This window comes from Dunckerocampus dactyliophorus, chromosome 1, assembly GCF_027744805.1.
Source record: "Dunckerocampus dactyliophorus isolate RoL2022-P2 chromosome 1, RoL_Ddac_1.1, whole genome shotgun sequence".
In the NCBI taxonomy this organism is placed as follows: Eukaryota; Metazoa; Chordata; class Actinopteri; order Syngnathiformes; family Syngnathidae; genus Dunckerocampus; species Dunckerocampus dactyliophorus.
Window position 1 is genome coordinate 14070772 of NC_072819.1, and position 26860 is coordinate 14097631.

The 26860-nt window shown below is 43.3% G+C and overlaps 2 protein-coding genes across 3 annotated transcripts; both read left to right on the forward strand.

Moving 5' to 3' along the window:
* The first annotated feature begins 102 nt into the window (after positions 1–102).
* Positions 103–6336, forward strand: uxt (ubiquitously-expressed, prefoldin-like chaperone). Its single transcript, XM_054783717.1, has 6 exons — positions 103–251; positions 528–609; positions 690–757; positions 5481–5588; positions 5746–5809; positions 5935–6336. Exons 1-6 carry the CDS (start codon positions 142–144, stop codon positions 5995–5997), a joined length of 495 nt encoding a protein of 164 aa, XP_054639692.1. The 5' UTR covers positions 103–141; the 3' UTR covers positions 5998–6336.
* A 1116-nt stretch (positions 6337–7452) lies between these two features.
* Positions 7453–25760, forward strand: elk1 (ETS transcription factor ELK1). Of its 2 annotated transcripts, none has more exons than XM_054783693.1 (11): positions 7453–7602; positions 18415–18623; positions 18708–18893; positions 18967–19134; positions 19205–19330; positions 19643–20038; positions 20295–20427; positions 21806–21957; positions 22040–22123; positions 22190–22291; positions 24274–25760. In XM_054783693.1, exons 1-11 carry the CDS (start codon positions 7557–7559, stop codon positions 24370–24372), a joined length of 1701 nt encoding a protein of 566 aa, XP_054639668.1. In that variant the 5' UTR covers positions 7453–7556; the 3' UTR covers positions 24373–25760. The 2 variants fall into 2 exon arrangements, with proteins under 2 accessions (XP_054639668.1, XP_054639679.1); XM_054783704.1 differs by having other exon boundaries at positions 18970–19134.
* The last annotated feature ends 1100 nt before the right edge of the window (positions 25761–26860 follow it).

Sequence of the window (26860 nt, forward strand, 5' to 3'; positions counted from 1 at the left end):
ATGTATATTTGTATGCAGTAAAATAACTGTTTTTCTATAGCAGTCGCTTTATTCTGAAAATGAGGGAGTTGCTTACTTAATGACCTCAGCAGGTCCCCGGATTTTGAAGCGGAAGCAAAACCACAATCAAGCGAAAAAGCAATGACTCCTACGGCTGCTGCTAATGTTAATGCGAATACTACTGGTAACGTGGAGCAGAAGGTGTTGCAGTATGAGAGGTTTATTGACGAAGTGCTGAAGAAAGATTTACAGTAAGAGACGCGTCACTGTAAATGTCGTGTAGTTTGGTTTCCATGCTGTGTTGGTTCCACTGATAAATGCACGTTTGCTACGATGGCTGATAAACCTGCCTCTCCTTAATGTTGTTTAAGAGGGTCAATGAACAACATACATCAACATACATGTCCTCGTGGAGGTGGTCGTTATCAGAGACCGAGCGTCAAAGACATAGACGACAAAAAGGTGGACTGTCCTTTTAAGCTCTACAGTCGTTACAGCTTGTGTGTGTGCCTGTTGTTGCTTTTTAGGACGGTAATGGAGCAGAGAGATGCACTTTATAATCAAATATCTCAGTACCTGCAGCTCAAGAACACCATACAGAGTTTGCAGGTATGCACACACACGCACATACAAAACACTGAAAGTGACATGCATGTATGACACATGCACTGTATGTTGTGTGTGGACAGGAGACAGGCTCTCAGCGCCTCAAGACAGACATTGACCTGGGATGTAACTTCTATGTTCAGGCAGAAGTGTAAGTTATTCCATTTAAGTCGCAATAATAATAATACTGAGGGGATCAGCCCCCTATCACAATATTAATCATAATTAATAGGTTCCTGCATGTGTGTATAGAGCAGAGGTCTTCAATGAAAAATTGAACAAGATTCGTTTATGCATTTTTTTTTTCTCAGTGAACGTCCAAACTTTATTTAGCCTTAAATTGTGTCAAACAGACTAGCTCATATGAATATCATATGTAAGGAAACCCTGCACGTCACCTTACAACCAGTGCTTCTCAAATAGTGGAGCGGGACCCCCTTGGGAGGGTGCACGGTGAACTGTCAGGCAGGGAGGACTTTCAGTATTAGTGCAGACCTGCCAACATGTCTGAATTTGTTGTACTCAGCATGCAATTTGACTCTTGAATATGCTTGTATGCTTCACTGCCATCCATTTTGTTGCATTTTTCTGGTTTCAGTTTCGAGTTCAGTCTGTACAGTACAGATAAATAAATAAATAAATAGCTAATATCAGTTTCTTAATAGTATTTCAAAATGTAAAAAGGGGGGCAGGGGGAAAAAAATATTTCTGTCTCCCAGTGGGGGCATGACCCGCGGCGGACCTACCATTAAGGCAAAGTAGGCAGTCTCCTTAGGCCCCCAACCAGTAGGGGGCGCCCAACCAGCACGGACCAGGGTCACCACAGTCAGCAGCACCCCCAACTATATTAATTTATAATTATGTTAGCATACTATATAAACAAATAACAGAACAAAAAATAAATCCATTTGAAAGCTAAATTAATATTATCTGCCCCCGCCCCCTCGCACTACAATAGACTGTTCAATGATGACGAAAGACTGACCAGTCGGGAATTTATGTGGGCTAGTCCAGTAGGTGGCGGTAATGCGCTTTTAAGTTGGTTTGCCAACCGCCATTAATTAAACATCAAAGAGGAAGAAGTTGTGAGTTTTTGAGTGGGGTAGGGGGGGCAACTTCACGCAGGTGTTTCACCTGAGAAGCTGAGAAGAAGTGTGAAGCTACTTAAAATGAAGCAAACTTACCAGAGCGGGTCCGAGAAGGGGAAACAGTGAGAGGATGGCAAAAATATATTGCCTCAAATTTCTTTACGGTGTCAGTAGAAAAAAATGTCAGGCCACAAGCCGGTGCTTGCTACCGCTGAGGTGGAGGTGGAGTTCCAGACACCAACACCTCACCTATGTGTCAAGTCCAGTGAGAAGTTACAGCAACAAGTCGGACTTTAATTTCTTAGACATTTACAGTATGCAATGAAAAACATGGACAACAATATGGATGGACTTCAACATGATAATGAGCGTCCACATTATTTATTTGTACAAATATGAGAAGCTCCATTTGACTTCTCTGGCATGGAAGGTATGGAAATGGGGAGAGGGCGATAGTTTGCAAAGATGACTTGTGTTTATGTCTCTGAGATACAGAGACAGAAACAGGGAGAGTTAGTGTTCAAAAAGAGAGGGCGTGTTCATGTGTGAGACAGAGAGAGAGAGAGGGGGAATGAGTGTGTGAGATTGTATTAATGAAATGGTAATTATTTAGGCATACATATTTTGAAGCACTCTCCGCTTTAGTTGCTTAACAGTATTCATGTCTAAATAATCTCTCTCTTTCTCTGTCTCTCTCTGACACACACATGAACACAAACTCTCCCTGTTTCTGTCTCTTTATCTCACACTCATAAACATAAGTCATCTTTGCAAACAATTGACTTCTCCCAATTTCCATGAGAAGCTCTAGATGCTGTATAGTTATGACTTTTTATTAATCGCTTTTGTTACATTATAATTGTTCATCTTCACCCTCAATACATACACACAGTCGCTTTCACTCTGAAACGCACACACGCACACATCTGTTGTGATGATGTCTGAGTTGTTCTTGTTCAAAAATAAACACATCTGGCATTTTGACATGCACTGGTTTGATATCTGAAGCATTATTCTCCCATTCTGTTCACCCCGTATTAATTTAGTGCAAGGTTGTGTATTGATAGGGGCCTTTGAGGCTGCCTTTCCTGCTGTTTTTGTTAAAAGAACATATGAAGAGGGCTATTATGTTCGCCTTAGGGCCCCAAATTGCTAAGTCCTGGCATGACAGAAAATAATTGAGAACCGCTGCCCTACAACACAATTACCGTACATTGGCACCTATATTGCATTTAAAAGAAAAAAGGACCACATTTCACATAAATAATAAAAGGTTTGACTGTACGAACAATGAATGAACACAGGAGGCTTATTTTTAAGTGAAATAAAACTGCACCGTTTTTTCTGAAAAACAAATTAAATAATAGCAATTTAATAAGTCTCTCTTTAACAGAAAAGCTGCGACAGCACACTCTCTTAAAGTTCCACATTTTCTTCTTGTTGTAGCTGACATTGAAATTTGTCACACAACTCCTGTTTTTGTTTACCTTTGAGTAACACAACACTCCCGTCAGTGAAAGATGTTTTGTTTTACTCCAATATCCATACAATCCTTAGTGAACACTCATTTGCACGTTGCTGTGCTGTAAATGAATGTGCTATAACTCTTGTAGATTTTTCATTGAGACACAGCGGTTTGGCACTGGATTCTGGAAGAATGAACATATGTTGGTCCGTCCATTCACTTTTATAAGTTCAGTTTTCTTCATCAGCTGTTATTACTTTTGAGCAAGCCGTGGTTCTCATTTGCTCGGCAAGTAAACAAACAATTTCATTGGCTCATTTTGAGTGACATCACCGCATTTGCTGTCACGTAACCGTAATAACTGACGTAATTACGCCGGCAAACTGCCGCTGCAGTCGGTCCGCGAGCATGATTATATGTTATTATATTTCCCATTCACTTGCATTGGGCCCGGGTCCTAAAAGGGCCACCACTGGGTTCAGATCCAGACCGAGGTCCACCATTTGGTGATTGCTGGTCTAACTGAATTCACCAAAGAAAATAACAAGAAAGCTTAATATCTTTAAATATGTGCTCAGTCATAAAACCTACAATTTGTTTTTTTAGGCAGATTTTTGTTGTACTTTAGACAAACCAAACAATGACAACAATCACACGTTACACTTCCGTTGTAAACATGGAAGTAACATATGACCGATGTTCCCTCTAATTTTTCAAGTATCTAAGCATACACAAAAATGACCTGAGCATTCCTTGGACTTCTGTGAGCGGCATCAGACGTGCACACTGTAGTATCGCAAAACCTGAGTATGTTCAAACCCTGAGAACTGACAACATTGATTCTGTTATATTTTGTATATGAGTGGTTTCATGGTTTCAAACAGACGGCAAGGAGGATTCCACAATGTAGCTTTCTTTATTCTATATCTCAGACAAAATAATCCATGGTCTCATACAATTAACCATCTGAATCTTGTAGAAAACCCCTAGTTTATTATTTTATTTTCAATGTATTATCTTGTTTACCATTTCTATTGTTAAATAGGTATACTTTAATTTCCGTGTTTGCCTTTCACTTTCTGATTTAAAGCAGCCCGTTGCGGCAGTATTTCATCTGGAAAATTTACTTGAAATGGATGCCATGTTTGTTGTATATGTTTACTTTTGTCTATATTAAAATAAAATAAAATAAACTCACAACCGACCTTTCAGCGTAACACTTCCTGTATGCGGTACGTCCGGCCATCAAAATAAAAGCACGGCAGTAAAACATGCACAGTTACGCCACACGTTCAGTCTACACTTTTCACTCAGAAAACTGGCTTGCTACTTCGGCTTTGCAGCATGTTTTATAAAGCAGCGCTTTTGCAGACAATGTTGCTCTGTTTGTTTGTTTCACCATAATACAGGGTTAGCAAGCAGCATTAGCCATATGCTAACCCGCCATAAAGAGTGGCATGTACCACGTATGCGCTGTTAATAAATTGATCGGCTGTGGTAGTAAATACGTGCAAACGGGATCTTATCATTGGCTGGACAGCACTCATCATTGTCTTATATGTACTGCTTGTTGTTGTTTCCTGGCACTCACTCCGTTGCATTGCAAAATGGTACAGAATAAATTGTTATGTGTTTATTTCATTTACAGTTCAGGTGGGATTGCATTTTGTGCGCAGCATGGTTTTGCGGTGCGCAGAGAGCTCGAGAGCAGTGCGCGATTGCGCACGCGCGCAGCTTAGAGGGAACACTGCATATAACCGATAAGTGAACATCAGTGCCCCTTATGTAACCCCCGCTTAAGGCACTGTAGCTCTCGCTGGTGCAGGTCTCCTGAGCTCTGTGTTGTGTTTATTGATGGGAATTAGCAGGAGAGTTGGAGCTTGTTGCAGACAGTGACAGTTTGTTTCCTGGTGTGAGACAATGTGCACCGGTCAATACCGTGATGCTTGTTAGATACTACAATAACAGTGAGTTACTGTACATTAGCATCATAGCTAACCATACAATTGCATAGAGCAGCGCTCCCCTACTCACCTCGGGTCACAGGGCTGATGAACTAAAGTTGTAATGACACCCTGCCCTACACAGTACTGTAAATAGCCGATGAGTGAGAGAGGGCGCTATTGAGCAATCACTCCAAACATTGCTAAAACAAGTGGAATCACAATAACCAAATTAATCCTGTTACACTTACACCAACATTTGTACAAATTAATGCCTGCTATTCTCTGCTGTTGAGTACATACACAATGTAAGGAACTACTGTATGCTAAAACGTGTTCCCATAATGTGGCCTCACTGATTGTCCCGGTCTCCCTTAGGGAGGATTCGTCCAGGATCTTCGTGTTGGTGGGCTTTGGCTTCTTTGTTGAGATGGACCACTCGGAAGCGCTGTGCTTCATCGACAAGAAGACGAGTCAGCTCACATCGTCAGTGAAAACTTTCAGTGTTTCGACAGCAAATACCAGACAGGAAGCTTTTTTTGTGTTAAACTACTCTTGGGATATTTGCCTGCTAGCTTCTGTTCGTTGTTCCTCATGCAAGATGCTGCCCTGCTACCATGCTAATGCTGCGTGTGTGTTTTAGCTTCACGGATCAGCTGACGAAAGACGCTGCTAAAATTAAAGCAAACATCCGCATGGTGCTGGAGGTCAGTTTCATCTTCACACATTTATTGGAAACTGGTCTGGGATGTGGTTGTTGATTTTTATTGGTAAATGTCAAAAATGTCCCACATTGAGCTATCCCATTGGCTGCTGTCTTTTCGTCACTCAGGGTCTGCGAGAACTTCAGGGCCTCACGGAGCTTCCAGAAGACAGCAGAAGAGAAGTCTTCTAGAGATGTTTCCTCTTTGGACTCCTCTGTGACCGAACCCTGCTAATGTTGACAATGTCATCAATTTAGTGGTTCTTCTACTGTGACAAGATGTTGTTGGATGTGTTCGGGACACAGACAGGACAAGCACAGAGGTTTCTTGTTAGGTCAACATCTGGATACCATCTATCCAACTTTATGACAAGGTGTAGCTTTACATGTCCGGTTGCCATGGCAACAAGAAAATTGAGAGATCACGTCATAAGCTTGCCCTCATGATGCACATTTTTTTCCTCAGCAGCTGTAAAAGCAACTTTTTATTGTACGTTGACTTTGATGCTGTTGAAGTGTCTTTCAATTTGATGCAGTTTTTGTATTATTTCAATAATTTCTTCTCGTGTGTGTAATCACATTGACACATTTGTCATAGAATCAATACATTTTTACTAATTTTGGAAGAAAAAATTAACTCGGCAGCACATTGCCTCCGTATCGTGCTGACGTCATTATATGTTGTCGCCGGGTCAAGGTAGCCGCAACTACCGAAACTCATGTTAAGCGGGACATCAATATCGTAAAGCAAATAAAGCCGTCAAATATATTGTACCTCGATATTGTACCAAAATTTCGTATAATTTGTAATCAAACTACTAAAACAACCGGAACCGAAATTACCAAGAGCAGTACATCCATATAGAACAACCTTTGGAACTGCGTGACACTTTTAATATTCTTACTTTGAAAATAACGACCGGAAGCTTGAATATTTTGCGCTAAGTCTTTGACGCAGGTAAAAAAAAAAAGTGAGGAGGCGTTCGTCCAAACAGGAAGGCGCCGAGAAAAACAACAACCGAGCGATCTAATTGTTGTTTATTGGTGACAGAGTACCAGTAAACAAACAGAAATATTCTACAAACTACTTTTTGTCGCTTCCGGGGGAGTTTGGGAGGCTCTCGGGTGAACTCCGTGGCTGCAGACTGCAGTGGTAGTGGTGGGCTGACGCACACTCGAGAGGCGGGGGAGCTGTCACCAGGCTAAACTAGGCTAGGCTAGGCTAGGCTAGGCTAGCTGTGTGAAAGCTAACCCAGCATATCCCCCAATGAAACCTCAATCGCTTTATGGAGTCTAAAAAACCCTCTGGCCAGTCGGATGTTTGAGTAGCCGCCGTGCAATGCACCAGGAGGACATTCTGGTAAAGTCCAGTTAGCATAGCAGCTAGTTAGCTCTCGTTAACGCTTGTCAACACATTGAAGACGCGCAGAGGAAAACAAGTCAATCGACACGCTCACACTGAAGTGTAAAAAAACACAACACCGAACGTATTTGGTTAAACGCGTTTACTACTTTTTATTGTTTACTTTTATTGTTTCCACACAGTTTGTGCGTTTTTTTAAAGATAACTTGTAATTCGGTTGTTAGAATGGGAGCTGCAGAGCCCGGCAGCGGCGCCTCGGAGCGGTTACATAACAGCCTCAAGTCCGCCGACAAGCTGCCTCTCTGACAGCTGCAAACACACACACCCATAAGAGCGAGCACAAGAAGAGAAAGAGCAACATGGAGGAGCTGTGAGGCTGCTTGTGTACATGAATAACATTTTCACCAAGATGGATTCTAACCCCCTCATCAACGGTAAGTATGTGGTTGTGTGTGTGTGTGTGTGTGCGTGCTTGTGTTGCAACAGGTTTGGCCTGCAGTTGGCGTGCATGTTGCAGCTGGAAGGTTGTTGTCAGGAGACTGGAAGCCTTTATTACTGCATTTCATTTTGATCTTTGAACACAAAGACAACATCATTGTGCTGTGTTATTGTGCAGTCTTCTCATGTTCTCCTTTGCATATTTTTCATGTCGGCAGTAGATAACTGCAAATAGTTCAATTGTGAACACAGTGTGTGTGTTCATTTGTCATCTTTTTAATTTTATTATGGAATAGCAGACTGTTAGAGAGGAAAGGAAGCGATGAACTTTAAGCTTTCATGCTTGTTCCTATGGTAACCACTCCTGGTCACTTCAGCCCATCAGCAGGATGGGTGGATTCAAGTTAATGACTGTACTGTATTTCTTTACTCAACTGCAGCGAGTACCAGTGGAAGTGTTTGATTGTACAGAGGTACTTTTATAATTGATAATATTCCCCCAAATTAATACTTAGTTGTAGGGGTGTCTGTGACATTAAAACTTGAGATTTCTCATTTGGAGAAAAGCTGTCTCGTGAGAAAAGGGCATTCAAAAGCCAATCAGACTGAACTATGGAACTAACTATGGCATCGAATGAATGATAAACATAATATTGAAGTGGCAGCGTGCCAGGCATTATTGGAACGGCACATTAACTGCTTTGCACACAATGCTGCGCTGTGGTAATACCCAAGCAGTAGCTGTAGTAATTCTACATTTGATCAAAGTTACTTAAGGTTATCAGATCAAAACACGTAGCTATTTGGACTTGTCTGCACCTTTAATCAACGTTACCATTAATCACCAACAATAATGGCAGCACTGGGTCTGCTCGGAGCAGGTGTGTGACTACAGTGGACCATGGCAACCACAGCAGATGGCTCCATCCACTCTATACTCTGGTTTTCCTTACCTCCAGGGCACCACCAGCGTGTGTCTGACATGAGGGCATACTGTGGCGACCATAACTCATAACATACCTCATGCGTACAGGAGATCCATGTTGACAATTTAGTGGCATGGTGACTATATTTAGCGAGTAGGGGTGCGCATTAAACGTGAAAGACAGGAAGTGTTTCTTGGTGATGCATTTATTTGGTAATTAAATACAAGCGTTCAACAAAGGTGAAGTATCCGCCGCACAGGATCTCCACCTCTGATTGTGCAGCTGCATTGCAATGCTGGTCTAAAAGCTTTAAAACCTCCACAATGCAACCCAGAAGAGCTTGGACGTAGACCTCCTTTGCCTGGCAGCACCTTGCCTTCTTGGTGAAACACGTTGGTGTCCAAAGTGTGGTCCATGGGCCATCTGTGGAACGTGGCTCATTGCAGAAATAAAATAAACAAAAACCCAGCAAAAGTGGACAAATGGAGAGAAAAAAGGCGTAATGTAACTAGAAAAAGCTAAAACGATAATAAAAACACAAAGTTTTTGTCTTTAAATATACAAGTATGTATAACGATTTTTTTTTTAAATTATAAATATCAAAGGACACCTGTACAGCCCTGATGTAAATAGACAAAGACAAGTACATAGATGAGACAAAAACAGTGAACTGGCATTGTTCAACTACAAGCTGGAACTATGAATGCTGACACCCCAATTGAAAAGCCAGCATTTGAGAAACAGTACAAATTGCCCGTGAGAAAATACATCATAAACGGCAATTCCGCAGCTTTACAAATTCTGCAACTTTACAGAGTGAAAGATGACGTATTAAAGGAAATATTGCATTATTATGATACATTTCAAAATGCATCTGCATTTTTTTTGTGACTCTATGAAATAAAAAAGTTGATGTTTGTCCAGTCATATTTTTTCATTGTACTTTCCTTAAAAGTAATGTGAAGTCTCGTCTCGTTCTCGTGGACCCAATCTCATGTATTGTCTCGTCTCGTGAGTTGGGTGTCTCTTGACGCCCCTACTTAGTTGCCCCTACCTGCTGCATTCATACGTTCATACAATCCATTACAGTGCATTCATATAAACCGCATATTTTGTGGTCACAGTATTATTTGGATCATGTTGAACTATCATGTGTTTGTAACAAATATGGCACTTCCTCCAATTTTTTTGTTGACATTGTCATCTTAGATTCAGTAAGTTTACATGCACTAAAAATGTCTTACCATAAATAGCTCATGTTTGACTTTTTAAAGGGGACCTATTACACTAATTTCCGGGCCTTTCTATTGGGTTCTGGACTCCTATAGAGCAGCTACACACGATAACCCTCACAGAAAGCTTTCTAGAGCAGCGGTCACTAACGTTTTTCCTTGTAAGAGCTACTTTTACAAAATGAAAATGGCCAAGAGCTACTCGTTTTTGTAACATTTATTTTCAGAGCTTATTTTAAACCCAAACAAAGCGAATATGATTGTTTTACCAGGACATTAACAAAATGCTGGTGTCCACAACTCACATTTTGTATTTCAGAATGCATTTCTTTCTACTGTTTTTTCATTATTAACTGCAGTGTTTCCTGCCTCCCACCCAAATGGTCTTTCTAATTTACTCCCCCACCGGCCCTCCTCAAGGTACGCTTCCCACCGAGCACACTCCGCTATGATTGGTCACACTCCAAAGCGCTCCCGAGGACTTTTGTCCGATTACTTACACAAGATAAACACAGTTAGGACACTAATAAATTGTTACTTACAGCTTGCTCTTCTAACTCTTCAACACAAACAAGTAACATTGGAAAGGTGTCAGGCTTCAGAAACTGTTTGGCGGATAGTCCAGCTTTGTATTGGCCCTTGTTCACAAAACAGTCCCGTGTGAAGTGCTGTTGACAGATGAGCATATTTTTCTCTTGCTGGCCGGGAATCAGCAACTCCAACCACTTCCGCCTGATGCTTGCCTCCTTAGGCACACCCGAACAAACATTTCCTGGGAGCCATTGCTCAATGTGCTAACACCGTGAACAGAACGAAGCAGAGCGGGGTGCTGGGCATGCCAATATAAGGAAGTCTGGGTTGCTTTGACGTCAATGAAACTTGTGTTTAAAAAAACTCTGTAAAACACAGCTTGCAGAGCCATCCAAAACTGCTTTCAGGGCTCACTTCCTTTTTTAAAATTTTTTAAAATTTTTATTGTTCGTATTATTTTTTTTCCCCTGTCCTGTCCAGCCTTTAAGGCAGATAGAATTGTAGATCTAAATGCTCTCACGTGCTCAACAGATTTACTCTGCCAGGGAAAAGTGTAAGATTCACTTCCTCTGTTACACAGAATTTATTTGACTTGGATGCTTTGGTATTATGCAAATTTGGACTGGCCGGACCGGAGCAGGAGGGGATAGAGAAGAAGAGAAAAGAAAACAGGGATGGGGTGCGGGGATAAGAGAGGGACAGAAAAGACAGAGACAAGGACAACAACAGCAGCAACAATTGTGACAACAATAACAAAACAACAGAAACAAACAGGACTACATCAGCAAATGCCTGTGACGACTATAAAGACCCTGACGGAAGGGGCAAAATAATATAAACAACCACAATGACAATACTGCATTGAAACAGTCACTCATAATAGTGGTAATGAAATTATTAACTATGATAGTGATCAGAATGACAATAACTGTAATGCATACCATTGTAAAAACATAATAACACCCTGGTTAACTCAGTGGGTAATGTGGGGAAGTACGTATGTATTGCAAGGGTGCATTCAGTGGTGTGAAAAAGTATCTGAACCTTTTGGAACTTCTCAAATTTCTGCATAAAATCACCATCAAATGTGATCTGATCTTTGTCTAAATCCCACAGATGAAAAAACAGTGTCTGCCTTAACTAAAACCACCCAAACATTTATAGGTTTTCATATTTTAATGAGGATAGCATGCAAACAATGACAGAAGGGGGAGGAATAAGTAACTGAACCATCCCATGTAATATTTTGTGCCCCCCTCTCTGAGTATTCTGCGCTGAACTCTTGCCGTCATCTTAAGTGGACGGCCACTCCTTGGGAGAGAAGCAACAGTGCCAAACTCTCTCCATTTGTAGACAACTCTCTGATTGATGAACATCCAGACTTTTAGAGATGGTTTTGTATCCTTTCCCAGCTTTATACAAATCAACAATTCTTGATCGCAGGTCTTCAGACAGCTCTTTTGAGCGAGCCATGGTGCACATCAGACAATGCTTCTCATCAAGACAATTCTTACCAATTCTGTGTGTTTTATAGTGGGCAGAGCAGCTTTAAACCACTCACCAGTGATTGGGCACACACCTGACTTGAATTGTTTGGTAAAAATTGGTTTCAATTGCTCTTTAAGTCTCCTTAGGCAGAGGGTTCAGTTACTTATTCCTCCCCCTTCTGTCATTGTTTGCAGGCTATCCTCATTAAAATATGGAAACCTATAAATGTTTGGGTGGTTTTAGTTAAAGCAGACACTGTTTTTTCATATGTCTGATTTTGACAAAGATCAGATCACATTTGATGGTGATTTTATGCAGAAATGTGGGAAATTCCAAAAGGTTCAGATACTTTTTCATACCGCTGTATGTACGTGTGTACAGGTATCTCTGTATGTGTGCAAGTCTTCATATATATAAAGGTGTGTACAGGTATCTCTGTATGTGTGCAAGTCTTCATATATATAAAGGTGTGCGAGTGGGTGAGCGTGTAATTGTCACTGAAAATGCATGAAAGGAGAGGGGGCCCCCTCCACTGCCCAGAAAGCCCCGCCCCAAATAGCCAGGCCGAGCCCCCACCGCCAGAAAGCCACCAGGCCCACGGCGAGCCCCCCAAGAGCCCTCCCCCCCAGAAAGACCAGCAAGGGGCCGCAGAGAGGCAATCCCAACCAGAACAGGTGCCGGCGGGCTAGAGGACAGCCAACCCCCTAGACCGGCGAGAGATCACACCCCACAAAGGCAGACGGACACCGGGGGCCACACATCAGCAGGCCCAGAGATGCCCCCACAACCGGAAAAAGAAGCCCGCTCATGGCAGACCACCAGGGAGCAGGAAGTCCCCAGGCCACCCCATCCCAACGGCAGGACGCTACCAGCAAGGTAGACAGAGGAGCTGGCGAGGAGGAAAGCCAGCAAATGAGCAAGAGGGTGGACAAACGGGCGAGCAGCCTGGCGAACCACCACACAGCGCCAACCGACACCCCACCACGCCCAACCATAGACCACTCCCCAAAGTCCTATATGTTTGTGAGGTGGTGCAGTGGAACAGGAAGGACGAGGGCACCACAAGCCCACACCCCAACACCGCCCAAACCGAGCGGGGTGGGGGGGACCAAGGACAGACCACTCACCACAGCACAGGCTCAGGCAAGCCATGGGCCGCAGGACACACCACAGGCCCTACCCGGCGCGCCAGGACACCCAGTCCGGTCCACCCAACCCCCCAAAGGTGATACCCCCAGCAACACCGGAGCCCCACCGGAGGCAGCGTCCACAGCGCCACCCCCAAACTGCCAAACCCACGCGACACACACACACACACAACCACGGCTGGCAAGGGAGTCACACCACAGCGACCACAAGAGAACCGGACCCCACATAGAGCAGAGGAGCATGGCCACACCCACGAAGTACGCAAGCCAGAAGCGCCAAGGAGGGACAGAGAAGCAAGCACCACACGACAGGACCCACGAGAGGAGCGACCCCCCGCCAGACGCTGAAGCACACGCCCCCGCAGACCAGCCATCACCCCACCCCCCGCCATCCACCAACACGTCAAGGGAGACACCCCGGAGGCAGGCAGACAACCGCCAGCCAGGAAACAGAGACTAACCAGACACCAGCAAGTAGCAGGGACCGCCCGCGAGACCTGCTCCCAAGCCACCCACCAAAGCCAAAGCCACCCCCGACCACCCCACCCCAGAGTAAGCATCCCCCCGCCGATCCTGGCCAGCGCCAGGCAGAAGAACACCCTGCCCACCCCCACCCCAGCACCACGCACCCCCCATTCCAAGCCCAAACTGCACATCCGAGAACCCCACTCCCGCGCACCCCGGGCATTCCAGCATGCAGGCCACAAAGAGAGCAGGGCCCTCCAGGCAGGCACGGTCCCCAGAGCAATTGACGACGCCCCAGTCACCGGGGGGACAGCCACAAGAGCTGGAGGGCATCACGCAGTTCACACATGTCACACATACCATACACAAATAAATAGATAAAATACAATAAAAATAAATAATCAGTTAATTAAAAAATACTAATAATAAAAATAAAATCAAATAAATAGAAAAATTTAAAACCGCCGTCCCTCAACCCACCCAGGGAAGATCGCTCCGCAGAGGAAGCTGGGGTCAAGCACCCGTGCCCCCACCAAGAGGGGAGGCCGCCCCCTACAACGGACGACCCCACGCGGCAGCCGAGCAGTAGGGCCCAGGGCAGACCCCGCCATCAGACGCACACGGGTCCCCCCAGCAGCAGTAGTCGCCCGGCACCCGCAGAATGCGGCACCCCGCCCACCCACCACCCTGGAGGGCGTTCAGGGCTCACTTCCAAATGCACAAACCTCATTATCTTGTTTTTGTGCGAGGTGTGTCACAAAAGCTACAGAAATGTTGATGGCATTCTTCGATGAGATGGGCATTGTCAGCTGCAAGTTCTTGCCACATGGCCAGATAATCAACCAGCACGTCTACAGTACAGTGAGATCTAGCTGCCTTTGATTTGTTTAGTGTGCCAGAAGAGGCACAAGGGTTGTGGCAGGACAACACGCCTGCTCACAATGGCCTGAGCATCCGTGTTCCTGCCTGAGAAGAACATCAACATGCTGGACAACCTCCCTACTCACCTGACCTGGTTCTTTCAGATTTTTTTCCTCTTTCACAAAGTCCCGGAACTCTTCTAACACACCTTGTAGTCACAATAGACTTAGAATACAGTAGACTGATAATGATACATCTATTTTGTTAGTCCGTGATAAGTAGACAATAACAATAATAGTGTTGGTTGACATCAAAATATCCTCTGCCTTTCATCGACTCTCAGTAAATATATGTCAGTGAGAAGAACAGTCATAAGAGGTACTACTACAGTAATAATTCATCAAACTGTATTTTGTGTTGTAAGAATGGAACACCCATATACAACAATATCACTGACATGTAATCCATGAATTAAAAATAATTCACTCCATAGTGGAAAGTTTGTTTTCAAATAGTTGGTCAATGCAAGCTGTCAGAAGGGCATTTTTTGCTCTTGGGGAGCATCATAACCACAACAACCAAAAGGTTTGTCATTTAAACACACATTAAAACTTGACCAACCGCATGTTTCCCCCAGAATATGCTGCACAGCCCACATGGTCACAGTCACTGTGGAAAGCTATGCTATCTCCAGTGGTGTGAAAAAGTGTTTGCCCCCTTCCTGTTTTTTTTATTTTTGTGCATGGTAGTCACGCTTAAATGTTTCAGATCATCAAAAAAAATGATATATTAGTCAATGACAACACAACTGAACAAAAAAATTCAGTTTTTAGAGGAAACTTTATTATTCATAGGCCTGTCACGATCATCGATTAATTGAACGATAAAAAAAAAACATGTTGATAATTATGAAGCCATCGATAAATTGATGTGCATGTATGCGCGAGCTTCATCTGCTCGTCTGTCTGTGCCACACAGGGTGAATGACAAGAGGGTTCACTCTGCATCTGTCTGCGCATTGATTCTGTGGAATGAACGGAGAGAGTGAGCCCTCCCGTCACTCAGCCTCTTTTTGGATGTGGAACTGATAGTGAGTGGATACAGAGGGTTTGCAGCTAGCTTCATGAGGCAGCATGCGCTAACATGAATGCAGGCACAGAAGCGACGGTTTCTGAATCGAATGCCACATGCCCAGTGTGGGAATATTTTGGTTTTAAACAGAATGAACAAAGTGAGCGCATGAACACCGATGACCGACATGGACAGTTTTCTCAACTGGGGAAAAAAAAAAACGGGCACTCCTATTGTTCTTTTGTGCATATGTTAAAAAGATTAAAAAATTATACTTGACTTTTTTATTTCAAAAAGACTTTTGAAAAAGACTACTTTATTTTAGCGGCTATTTTTAGGTACGATTTTTTTAATGTGCATCTTGCATGAAGCTTTAAAACATCCACATCCACATATTTATTTTAATAAAACAACTTGACACGCATATTTGGCTTTGATTTTGTCTAAACTTACTTTGCGGAAAAAATATTGAGATATACTCTATATCGTGTATCGATAGTCAACCGAAATATATCAGGATATGAGTTTTGGTTTATATCACCCAGACCTTGTGTTGTCATTGACTAATATTTAAATTTGATTGATCTGAAGCATTCAAGTGTGACAAACATGCAAAAAAAAAAATAATCATCATCAGGAAATCGGTGGTGTGAAACACTTTTTCACACCACTGTATTTGACTAGCCGCTTTCGACTCACGATATTGATATCAGATACTGGCATTCTCTTCTTCTACCCACATAGCTAAACGAGCTAAAATGACCATAATTTCCTCTTGATGTTAGGAGGCACGCAGCATTTGGCCAGAGATAGAATTAGAGAGCGTGCACATAAAGGAGTGAAAAATGTAGAGACCAAACTATTTCAGGAACCCCACTGTTAATGCAAGTAAATGTAGTGCCTGTCATTCATCTGGACAGCAGGTGGCAGTTGTGTGACTTTAGGATGTGGAGCCAGCAGTGGGTTTACACTTGCATAGTTTAGCCGCTCAGGGGTGTTTCGCAGCAAAATATCCACTTTACAGTTGCCATTTCCGCTTTGCAGGGTGTGTGTGCTGTGGCAAAGGTCACTACAGCCACCTAATGGAAATACCTGGTATGACTGTGTAAACTATTTTTATATACAGACCCTTTCCAAAAAATTAGAATGTCATGGAAAAGTTGTTTAATTTCCATAATTCCATTCAAAAAGTTAAACTTTCATAGATTATAGATTCAGGGCCCACAATTTAAATGATTTCAAGTGTTTATTTGTTTATTTTTACATAATTTGGGCTTCCAGCTCATTAAACCCACGAAAACAGGAATTCAAAAAATTAGAATACTGTGAAGAAATCAGCCCAATTTTTGCAGGGCATGAATGTTTTAATCTGAGTGTCTCACACTAATCATCTACTAAACTCAAATCACCTGCACAGGCTTCCCCAGGTGTCATCCATAGGATGGGTAAGCCACAAAAGTTCATAGCTAAGGAGGCTGGTTGTTCACAGAGTGCTGTGTCCGAGCATATCAATAGAAAGTCTAGAGGAAGGGCAAAATGTGGCAGGAGAAGATGCACCAGCAAAAGAGATGACTGTAGGCTTCAGCGGATTATCAAACAGGGAAGATTCAAGAATCTGGCAGAGATCCAGAAAGAGTGGAATGAGGCCGGAGTCACAGTTTCAAAAACCACCATATTCAGACGCATCCAGGAGATTGGCTACAACTGTGGGGTTCCTCGGGTCAAGCCACTTCTGAACCTGAGCCAACGTAGGAAGCGTCTCCACTGGGCCAAGGAGAAGAAGGACTGGACTGTTGGCCAGTGGTCCAAGGTCCTCTTTTCCGATGAAAGTAGAGTGTGCCTTTCATTTGGGAATCAAGGTCCAAGGGTTTGGAAGAAGACGGGTGAGGAGCAGAACCCAAGCTGCCTGAGGTCCAGTGTGAAATATCCACAGTCCGTCATGATTTGGGGTGCAATGTCCGGTGCAGGTGTTGGTAAACTCTGCTTTCTTAAATCCAAGGTCACCGCAACAGTCTACCAGAATGTTTTAGAGGACTTCATGATTCCTTGTGCTGAGGATCTGTATGGAGATGCAGATTTCATCTTCCAGCAGGACCTGGCCCCTGCCCATACCGCCAGAAGCACCAAAACCTGGTTTGATGCCCATGCCATCACAGTGCTTGACTGGCCAGCCAACTCACCGGACCTAAACCCCATTGAGAATCTATGGGGTATTCTCAAGAGGAAAATGAGGGGCACCAGACCCAACAACAAAGAAGAGCTGACAGCAAGCATCAAGGAAATCTGGGCTTCCATAACTCCCAGGCAATGCCACAGGCTGATTGCTTCAATGCCACGTCGCATCGAGGCAGTGATTAAGGCAAAGGGATTCCCAACCAAGTATTGAAGATTGACATATCGTTTTGAAAGTACCATATTTTGATTGATTTGATGTGATCCTAATTTCTTTCTTTTTTTTTCCTGCAAAAACTGAGAAGTAAATGGTGATTTCTTCACAGTATTCTAATTTTCTGAATTCCTGTTTTCGTGGGTTTTATGAGCTGGAAGCCCAAATTACGTAAAAATAAACAAATAAACACTTGAAATCGTTTATATTGTGGGCCCTGAATCTATAATCTATGAAAGTTAAACTTTTTGAATGGAATTATGGAAATTAAACAACTTTTCCATGACATTCTAATTTTTTGGAAAGGGTCTGTATATTGTATATATATTTGAGGAAATATAACTTGAGGACCAAATAATAACCTGTCACTCACGTGACCGCCCTCATCCATCACACAATCATCAAAAAAATTTAGAATATTTTTTTATTTTAAAACTGAAGTACCTTTGAACAGAGCAGCAAGGCTCCTGTTCCTCTGGTGAGTGTCCACGAGAGGTTGCCATGGTGATGGTTTCCATGGTGATTGATAGGTTACTTGCATAACAGCTCAGCCAATGACAATGAGCCTCATTTGCATATGTGAGTCTTTATGTTCTACTTTGAGGATTCTGTGTGTGTGCGTGCACTTGAAAGAATAACATGCATACATCATCATCCTGAAGCATCCTGTTGATTTTTGATCCTGTCATGTGCCTGGCAGCCATGGACCCATCCATCACACTGTGGCAGTTCTTGCGCCACCTGCTGGATGACCAGCGTCATCGTCACCTGATCTCATGGACGGGCGAGGACGGCGAGTTCAAACTGCTGGATGCAGAAGAAGTGGCTCGCCTGTGGGGACTCCGCAAAAACAAACACAACATGAACTACGACAAACTCAGCCGCGCACTGCGTTACTACTATGATAAGGTCCCAACACTGCTTCTGCTACAAATACTACATTACTACTACTACATAGTAGTATGCTGATGTGTCCACTTCCTGTTGTTTCAGAATATCATCAAGAAAGTGAGCGGACAAAAGTTTGTGTACAAGTTTGTCAGCCAGCCTGACCCCTCCCTGCCTTACGGGACACGCACACCTGAAGAAGGCCAAAGGAGGGACAACGGGGACGCCAATGGCCAAACAAAAGGTCTTGGGGGCGGGGCATCGACCTGTCAGTCAAAGAGCATATCTCAGGTACACACACTCATTGATGTCATTGCAGCGATCAGAGCTTGGTTAATACATTGATTTGTGTATTGATCGTCAGAAGTCGTCGCCCAGCAGCTCGCACAGAAGTTCCCGTAACGACTACATGAAGTCCGGTCTCTACTCCACCTTCACCATCCAGTCGCTGCAGGCCCTGCCTAATTCTCGACCCGTCAAAGCAGAACTGATGCTGGACCCAGCCTCCAAGCTGGATCGTGCTCCCAGAGAGGTGAGAAAGATTGGTGGAGGAAATATCGGACCGCCCCTCCTCATGCTCCTCCCCCTCCTCTTCCCCGCAGGGTTCATCGCCGTCAGTAGGTGGCGCCATTGAACCGTCTCGCCAGGTGATTGCCACTCATCCTTCACCGTGCCCCACACCTATTGGTAGCCAACCCCAGACAGCCAACACCCCCAGCCAATCACAGGTCAGTGACAGCCCCAGGCACTGCCCCCTCCTGTATCACAAGCTGTAGGAAAACAAGCTCAACACTTCCTGAAGCAAGAGCCAACCAAATTAATTTTTGTCTTTCAAGTCTTTTTCAATGAGATATCCATTAAGACCACCAAGATTTTTGTTGCCATGGATTCAAGAGTTTTTAGGCTAAATTGGTTGGCAAGAGCTATTAGCACTTCCTGTTAGCTTGTAACCAAGTGTGCAGCATGCTTTGTGTCTTCGCCCAGAGGAAGTGCAAGCTTGTATTGAAATAAGTGCTGACACTTTGTCCTCTTTGTCCCAGAATCCTTCTGGACCCACGCTGAGTGACCCTCCCCACATTTACCTCACCAGTGTCAGGGACCCGTCCTCCCTCACCCCGCTGATCCCCTTGGGTCCTGTTGGGGGCACCGTGAGCCCTGTACAGCCGCCACACTCCGTCACCGGCACCCATACGCCACAACCGGATGACAGCGGTGGAGTGGCCAATGTTGCCGGTTTCCCTCACCCACCACCCGTCTTCGTCATCATTAACCCCCCTCCCTCGCAGCAGCAGGCTGCTATTGTGCCCACACCCCCCTCTGTCACTCCGTCTCTAGCACGCCCTCCCCTGCCCCCCATCGTCATCAAGGAGGAGACGTTGCCGTCAGATGAGGATCTTCTAGAGATAGGGGGCCTGGAGGAGAAACAGCTGGAGGAGGTGAGACAGATGTCCCCTCACATTTTGTCATCTACGCAGAAGCGATTTTACAGTCTGTTGGGGCCCTAGCCAAAAATTCCGGGGGGGGGGGCACTTTTCATAGTACCATTGCTGTAATTGTTTAAAGTTTTTAAGCCCTCAGGGCCCCCCAGCTGGACTGTGGCATCAAGCAGTTACCTGCCTTGCCTGGTGGCAAACAGCGCATCTACGCCATGTGATTTTGGTCATCACTTGCCTTTGCTCCATCCCTCCTTAGGTTCCTCAGCTCATTTGCGGCACGGGTGAATCACAGCCTCAGCTTGCCATCATAGAAGCCACGCCCCCTCCCGGCATTGACGTTGTGGTTGGAGGTCAGCGTTCAGGAGGGGAAGAAAAGGACACGCTTACGGGTAACGTGCTAAAAGATAATTTTCTGTCTGTAAAATGTGCATTTGTTTTACACATACTCATACACATTTTACACATACTATTGCTGTGTTATTACACACACTCTTGTACTATTACTGTTAGTTACTACACATACTCGTACTATTACATTGCTATACATACTTATGTTACAAAAAAAAATCCAAAATTGATTTGGGCAGGCTTGATGGGAATTTTTCTTCATTTTTGTAAACTTCCCTTGCCATCCATCTCCAAATGTTCACAATTAGATTTAAATCAGGGGAACACACAGGATGGTCCAAAACAGTGAGGTTATTCCTCTGGAAGAAGTTCTTTGTCAGGCGGGCATTGTGAATTGTAGCATTGTCCCGTTGGGAAAAACCCAGTCATTACTACACAGACGAGGGCCTTTTAAAATGTCTGTTTTACTGCGTCCAACTTCAGCAGCAATGGCGCCATGTGAGAGGCCTTTGAGAGGTGTGAGGCCGCATTGAAAGAGAGAAAGCTTTTTTGCCTTTGTCATCATGAGCTCATGACAGTGTGAATACCTGGCAGAAAATGACATTGAATCCACATTTTTGCCAAGATTTTGGCTTTCAAAGGCTGGAGTGTTAAATGGATAGTTTGGGTTTTTTGAAGACACTCGCATCTCCTTCCGCTGTGGAACACATACGTAAACAAGATGGACGTGACACTCCGTTGTGGAAGAAGAGTGGCATTACCGCAAGTGTGTTCATTGCATACACATGAATGCAACAGATGACAGTGCACAGGGATACGGCGGGAGACAAATACTGTATAACGCCAAGCGTTTTGTGAGGTTGGATTTTTTTGAGAAGGCATTGTTGTGATGCCAATTTATTACTCTTTTGAATGCATTTAATTTTGAGAAGCCAAACTCTTTACAACTACAGTAAGTGTCCCCAACAACTAAGTGGAACTACATTCTTCATCACCAAAATCCGACCAGAACTGGACTTAGTAGACCAAGTGGGGGGTAAGTCACTGTTGCTGGACTACACTGCTGATGGGGATGTCATACACCTTCATGTAAAAAAAATGAGAACTGTCCCTTTAAACGTGTGATCAGCTGATGAACAGCCTATTTTCACTTTGCTTGTTTGCAATAAATGACTTAATTTTTTTTTGTCCCACTCCCATTTCTTATTTTTTCACTTTGAAGCTCTACTTAGAACCTCATTAAAATCCAACAGTGCAAAATGTAAATTCTTGCCATTTTTCAACTGGTCATAAATTTTTGATCAGGAGTATATAACAGTATGCTGTGCCATTAAACATTAATTGATGTATTACTACTTCTTAAACTGCAATCAGCAATCAATCAGTGATGAAGGTCATGTGTCTGTGTCTCCCTCGTAGACCCATCTGTGTCTGTGGTGACATCATCATCATCATCATCGGCAGGGGCGGCGACCTCAACCTCAGACGTTGTCCCTCCCAAACTAAAGAAGCCACGAGGCTTGGAGCTGCCATCCTCCCCTTCCCTACCCCCAGGCCTCTCCCTGGACAAGGTGCAGTCATCAAGGAGACACACGCCTTGATGCATCGCCTCCGATTTATGTCGTCACTTCCTGTTGTTTGTTTTGTTTGTAGGTCAATGCCGCTGTCAACAGTTTGCTGGCGCCCGGGTCGGCCACCAACACGCTGACGCCCAGCGTCATCACCTCACACGCTCTGGTAAACGCTTGTCACAGTGCACAGGCAGCACTCAGTCAACTGACTCAGTGACTTGTTTGTCCTCAGACTCCCGTCCTATTGACTCCCAGTCCGCTTCCCTCCACCATCCACTTCTGGAGCACGCTCAGTCCCATCGCTCCTCGCTCGCCCGCCAAGCTTTCCTTCCAGGTGACTAGGATTGGATATCATTTACATATTATTCGATACTGGTGCCAAATCTGTACTTTTGAAATGGGTGCCGGTGCTTAAAAAGTGACCAAATTAATACTTACAAAAATGTAACATTTTGTCCTAAAAGAGTGCCTTTTCATTTTTACTGAATTTTGTGACATGCAAGTTGACAGAATTTTAAATACTACAATAATATAAATAAAAGTAGGATGAAGTAATAAATTCACCAAACAGAAATAAAATCCCCAACAAATTATCGTAATTATCACAGCAACACCAGCATCAAAACAGAACACAGGGAATGTGAATAAACAAAGATTTTACAGTATTTTAAGTGCATACATTCCACACAATTTGAGCAGATATTGATAACTCATACACAATTGTAGCGATTTTAGACTATCGTACAACAGCGTTTGCTAGTTAATCCTACATGCAAGAGTTGTGTATTAATTGAGCAAAATGAAGTTCGTGTAACGACATGCTGGTGTTGTGATGTTGATGTTCAGAATTCCGGTGTTTGGGGATATACCTCGCTGTGACCGTGATTGGTGGATAATGAGGAAGTGTTGTGTGTTACTTACACAATCTCACCTTCAAGCAGTCAGCATTAATTTATCACTGAAACGAGGCACTACCGTTTACGTTGCAACCGGTGCCATTACGTTACAGAGTTTTGCTACGCATTCCCTAAAGGTGACTGGCATGATTTTGGGCGACGTCATGTTGGAAGTTCCTCTAAAGCAGGGGTCACCAACCTTTTTGAAACTGAGAGCTATTTCTTGGGTACTGATTAATGTGAAGGGCTACCAGTTGGATACACACTTCTGAAATAGCCAATTTGCTCACTTTACCTTTTAACTATATGTAATTATTGATAATTAGTGATATTCCTCTATGGGAAGACACTGATCATGTTAATGATTTTTCACAATAAATATCAACAATGATTTAATGAGACAAGAAACAGATAAATATCAATATGCAACACTTTATATTTTCATTAGGTGCAAGTGTTTTTCAAATTGAATATTTCTACTTCTACAACAGTCATAGGAAATCACAATGTCCCATTTTCACCAGCCACTAATATTTTTTCACAAATCATGAATTTACTTTGCACCATGTTTACACAAATAATAAATCATGTAAAACATCGCCGACACTCTTCTTACCATTGTAGTTGCCCCCATTTGAACACCGGAGAGAGTGGAGATTACATCTGTTATATTCCTGTCTTCAAGTACAGTTTTAGCAATTTGCATCATGGTTATGGTTATGATTTCATTTATTTGAACATGCATACAAGTTACATTTGAATACATCATATCATACAATTCAGTTCCACATCTCCTAAAGGAGTAGGAAGAAGCAACGCTTATTTAATCCTACCTACCATTTCACATCAATTGCAATACATTTGTCTACTCGTACATCTTTCTGCTCGTAGTGCGCTTCCCTCTGGGTAGTCAGCATGATAGCTTGTGTGACACGTTGTGAAATGTCTCTCCACATTGTGCCATAAAAAAGAAAAACTACCTCCCATTCAACGTGAAAATGTTTTCCTTCTGTTTTCTGCCATCTTGGGGGTCAGTCATCTCCTCATTTTCACTGCGCCCGCTAGCTTGCTGCCACCATGTTTGTATGCTCTCCACAAAAGCTACCGTAAGTTTCGGTCATGCCCACAATCCTGACCTTTGAACTATACTAGGTCAGAGTTCATTTATATTAAACATTTTTTGAAATGTTTTTTATAATATATTGTCATTACCAGTTTACATGTAAGTGTGATATAAACAAGAATAGCAACCCCAAAAAAATAGATGCAGCTCACTGGTAAGTGGCGCTATTTGAGCTATTTTTAGAACAGGCTGGCGGGCGACTCATGTGGTCCATAGGGGCGACCTGGTGCCCGCCAGCACTGTGTTGGTGATCCCTGCTTTAAAGTATGCCCTGTTTTAAATAAATGTTTCCTCCAGTTCCCGACAAACGGCAGTAACCAGATGCACATCCCGGCGCTGAGTGTGGATGGTCTGTCCACCCCCGTGGTGCTGTCCCCTGGACCCCAGAAACCCTGAACCTCCTGCTTCCTGGCCTCTTGTTTACTTCACACGAGGATGGCCGTCGATGCTAAAATCCCAAGATGGCGGCTTCATGGTCATGGTGAAGGACGCTACCTGCTTGGAGGACCTAAAGGAAGACTCGCAAGGAGAAAAAGGAAAATATTTTTGCTGCCTCATTAATATTCATGAGGAAGAAAGGAAGTTGAACACATTTTGTGGGCTCTTTTCTGCTTATTTATTTCCACTTTCTGCTTTTGGTGGCCATTTTTGACAATAATTTGTTCTTGTGATGCTATTGGACGCAATATTTTCCTGGAAGATGAACGCGCCCCTCAGACTTTTTTGTTATTACATTCCTTGGAAATTTAATTGTTTGCCTAATGAGGACCTGTCAGGACATCCCTCGCTTCATTCCGTTCAAGGAGGTTCACTTCCGCTACACTTTGTTCAGTCTTGAAATTGTTACTTGTACGTGCAGCATGGACACGCCCACTTGACCTCAATACAAAGAAACCTACTGTTGATGTTGTCCCTGAACACATTATGGCCTGGACATCACAGCAGCACAAACATGCAGTGTGATGTTTTCATGCTAGTAGAGCTCTGTGGTTTTTACAGCAACCTGACACTGACTGTTGTTCATGTGTTTTGTATGCTTGTGTGTATATGACCAGGCTGCTCGCAAACACACACACACACATTCAGTTGGATCCTGAGTGATGCAGCAACATTTTAATTTTTTTTTTTATTTTTGAGGGGGCTAGTTAATGATCCCTTAACCCCCCACAAGTGATGATTGGTTATCAAAGACAAAACACCTCTAAAGCGCACACGCTCATTGGCACAAGAAGCAGCTTCCAAAGATGTGCGAAGTGGTCCCTAAAATATCTGACAGTGATGAGTCGCCTTGTGAATGCAGCACTTAAGCCATTGTGTTCGACTGTTCTATTTTTCTAGCAGAGAGCTGCTGCTTTATTTTGTCTATGGAAAAGAACAAAAAAAAGCCTTAAAGACGCTCTAATGTCATCTTTCCCAGTGGGCGTGTCCTACACAAAGCCATTTGTTTTGGAACGTTTTCCTCTCACCAGCAGAACAAGAAGAATGTTTTTATAATGTGGATTAAGTCCATTTAGCCTCACCAGGGGTGGCTGACCACATGTTTTTTAGCCTAGATGCTGGCATGTTAGTGTCCACGTTTCCTGTCACTTTCACAATAAGAGCGTGTGTGTAAAAAGTTGAAGTTGAACAATGAAAATATTGTATATCAAGTTGTTTAAGAGTCTCTTTGGTCCTGCCCTTCTTCACCTGCCATTGGCTGGGGAGTTTATTGATATAAAGGGGCGGGGCCTGACTTTATTTTTATTGTTGGTATTTACTGGAAACATAAAGATATTTTTTATTGATGTTTTTTCTCTGTTAATGTTGTACAGATGTCTCATTTTCTATCACACACACACACACGCATACAGGTGGGGGGGGTGGGGGGTAATAAAAGTGTCAATTAGTGCTGCTGTTACTCTTCATCACTTCAGCGTGTGAACATCCATGCGTTCACGGGTCAAACGTGTAGTTGGAGCATCACCAGGTGGAGTTTCCCTCTGTTGGCATGGAAAACAAATATCGTAACTTTATTAGTTGATCACCTTATTTCGATCTGAAGGATGAATGAAGGTGTTGTGTTTAAAAAGGTGTCATAGGAGGTGAGACGCAATGCAGCTACACTCAAAAACTCAACTGGGGCAGTTTAATTGATAACATGCAAATATGTTCATTTTAAGTTAATTAAAGGTGTTTAGGTTCACAATATGATTCAATCATGTTGTCTGAATAAGATTCTAAGAAAAATCAGATTAACCTATTTCATATATGTAAATCCAATAAGAATAAGATTCATCAGAACAACAACCGTTGTATACAGCTGTTACCGCGCATGCTCCTCCCCCACCGAATCCGGAAGAAGTCAGAAGAGCGGGAACAGCCCTTTGGTTCACACTGATAACTTCATCTAATACACCGGAATGCTTGACATTAAATGTATTATTTGCGCCATTTGTGTAATTTCCACTTTCACCAGCAGGGTGCGCATGTACTGTCCTAGAGTCCCTTCATCTATATGGAGGGACTCTATCCTGTACATCACACAGTGAGGACGCTGCTGAGTCACCCAGAAATTGATGAGACCAATTAATGTTGCAAAAAAATTGCTAAAACAACACTTTGTTCGAGTTTTTATAGTATCGAAGGGTCCCTACTTTTGTGAGTGGGTGTTTCTGGATTTGTGCTTTGTTTAGTGAAAACTGAGTGAGTGAAACTGTATTAGCCTCCTTAGCTTAGCATGTTATTTGAAGCTATTACAGCTGATTACTAACTTTATTGTGTCATATTTGTCACTGAAACAACAAGACTGAAACTAGTCAAACTAGCAAAACCCAAGTTTGTTAATTGAATAATACTGGCATTAGTAAAACAGACAAAGCCCGTAGTAGTTCATAGAACAAGTTTG

Excerpts from the sequence above, each read along its gene's own strand:
- uxt (XM_054783717.1), top strand. The coding sequence starts at position 142 with ATGACTCCTACGGCTGCTGCTAATGTTAATGCGAATACTACTGGTAAC. Across the intron at positions 252-527 it reads GTGCTGAAGAAAGATTTACA|GACGGTAATGGAGCAGAGAG; the intron begins GTAAGAGACGCG and ends GTTGCTTTTTAG. Across the intron at positions 5,589-5,745 it reads AAGACGAGTCAGCTCACATC|CTTCACGGATCAGCTGACGA; the intron begins GTCAGTGAAAAC and ends TGTGTGTTTTAG.
- elk1 (XM_054783693.1), top strand. The coding sequence starts at position 7,557 with ATGAATAACATTTTCACCAAGATGGATTCTAACCCCCTCATCAACG. Across the intron at positions 20,039-20,294 it reads AGGAGAAACAGCTGGAGGAG|GTTCCTCAGCTCATTTGCGG; the intron begins GTGAGACAGATG and ends ATCCCTCCTTAG. Across the intron at positions 22,292-24,273 it reads CCGCCAAGCTTTCCTTCCAG|TTCCCGACAAACGGCAGTAA; the intron begins GTGACTAGGATT and ends TGTTTCCTCCAG.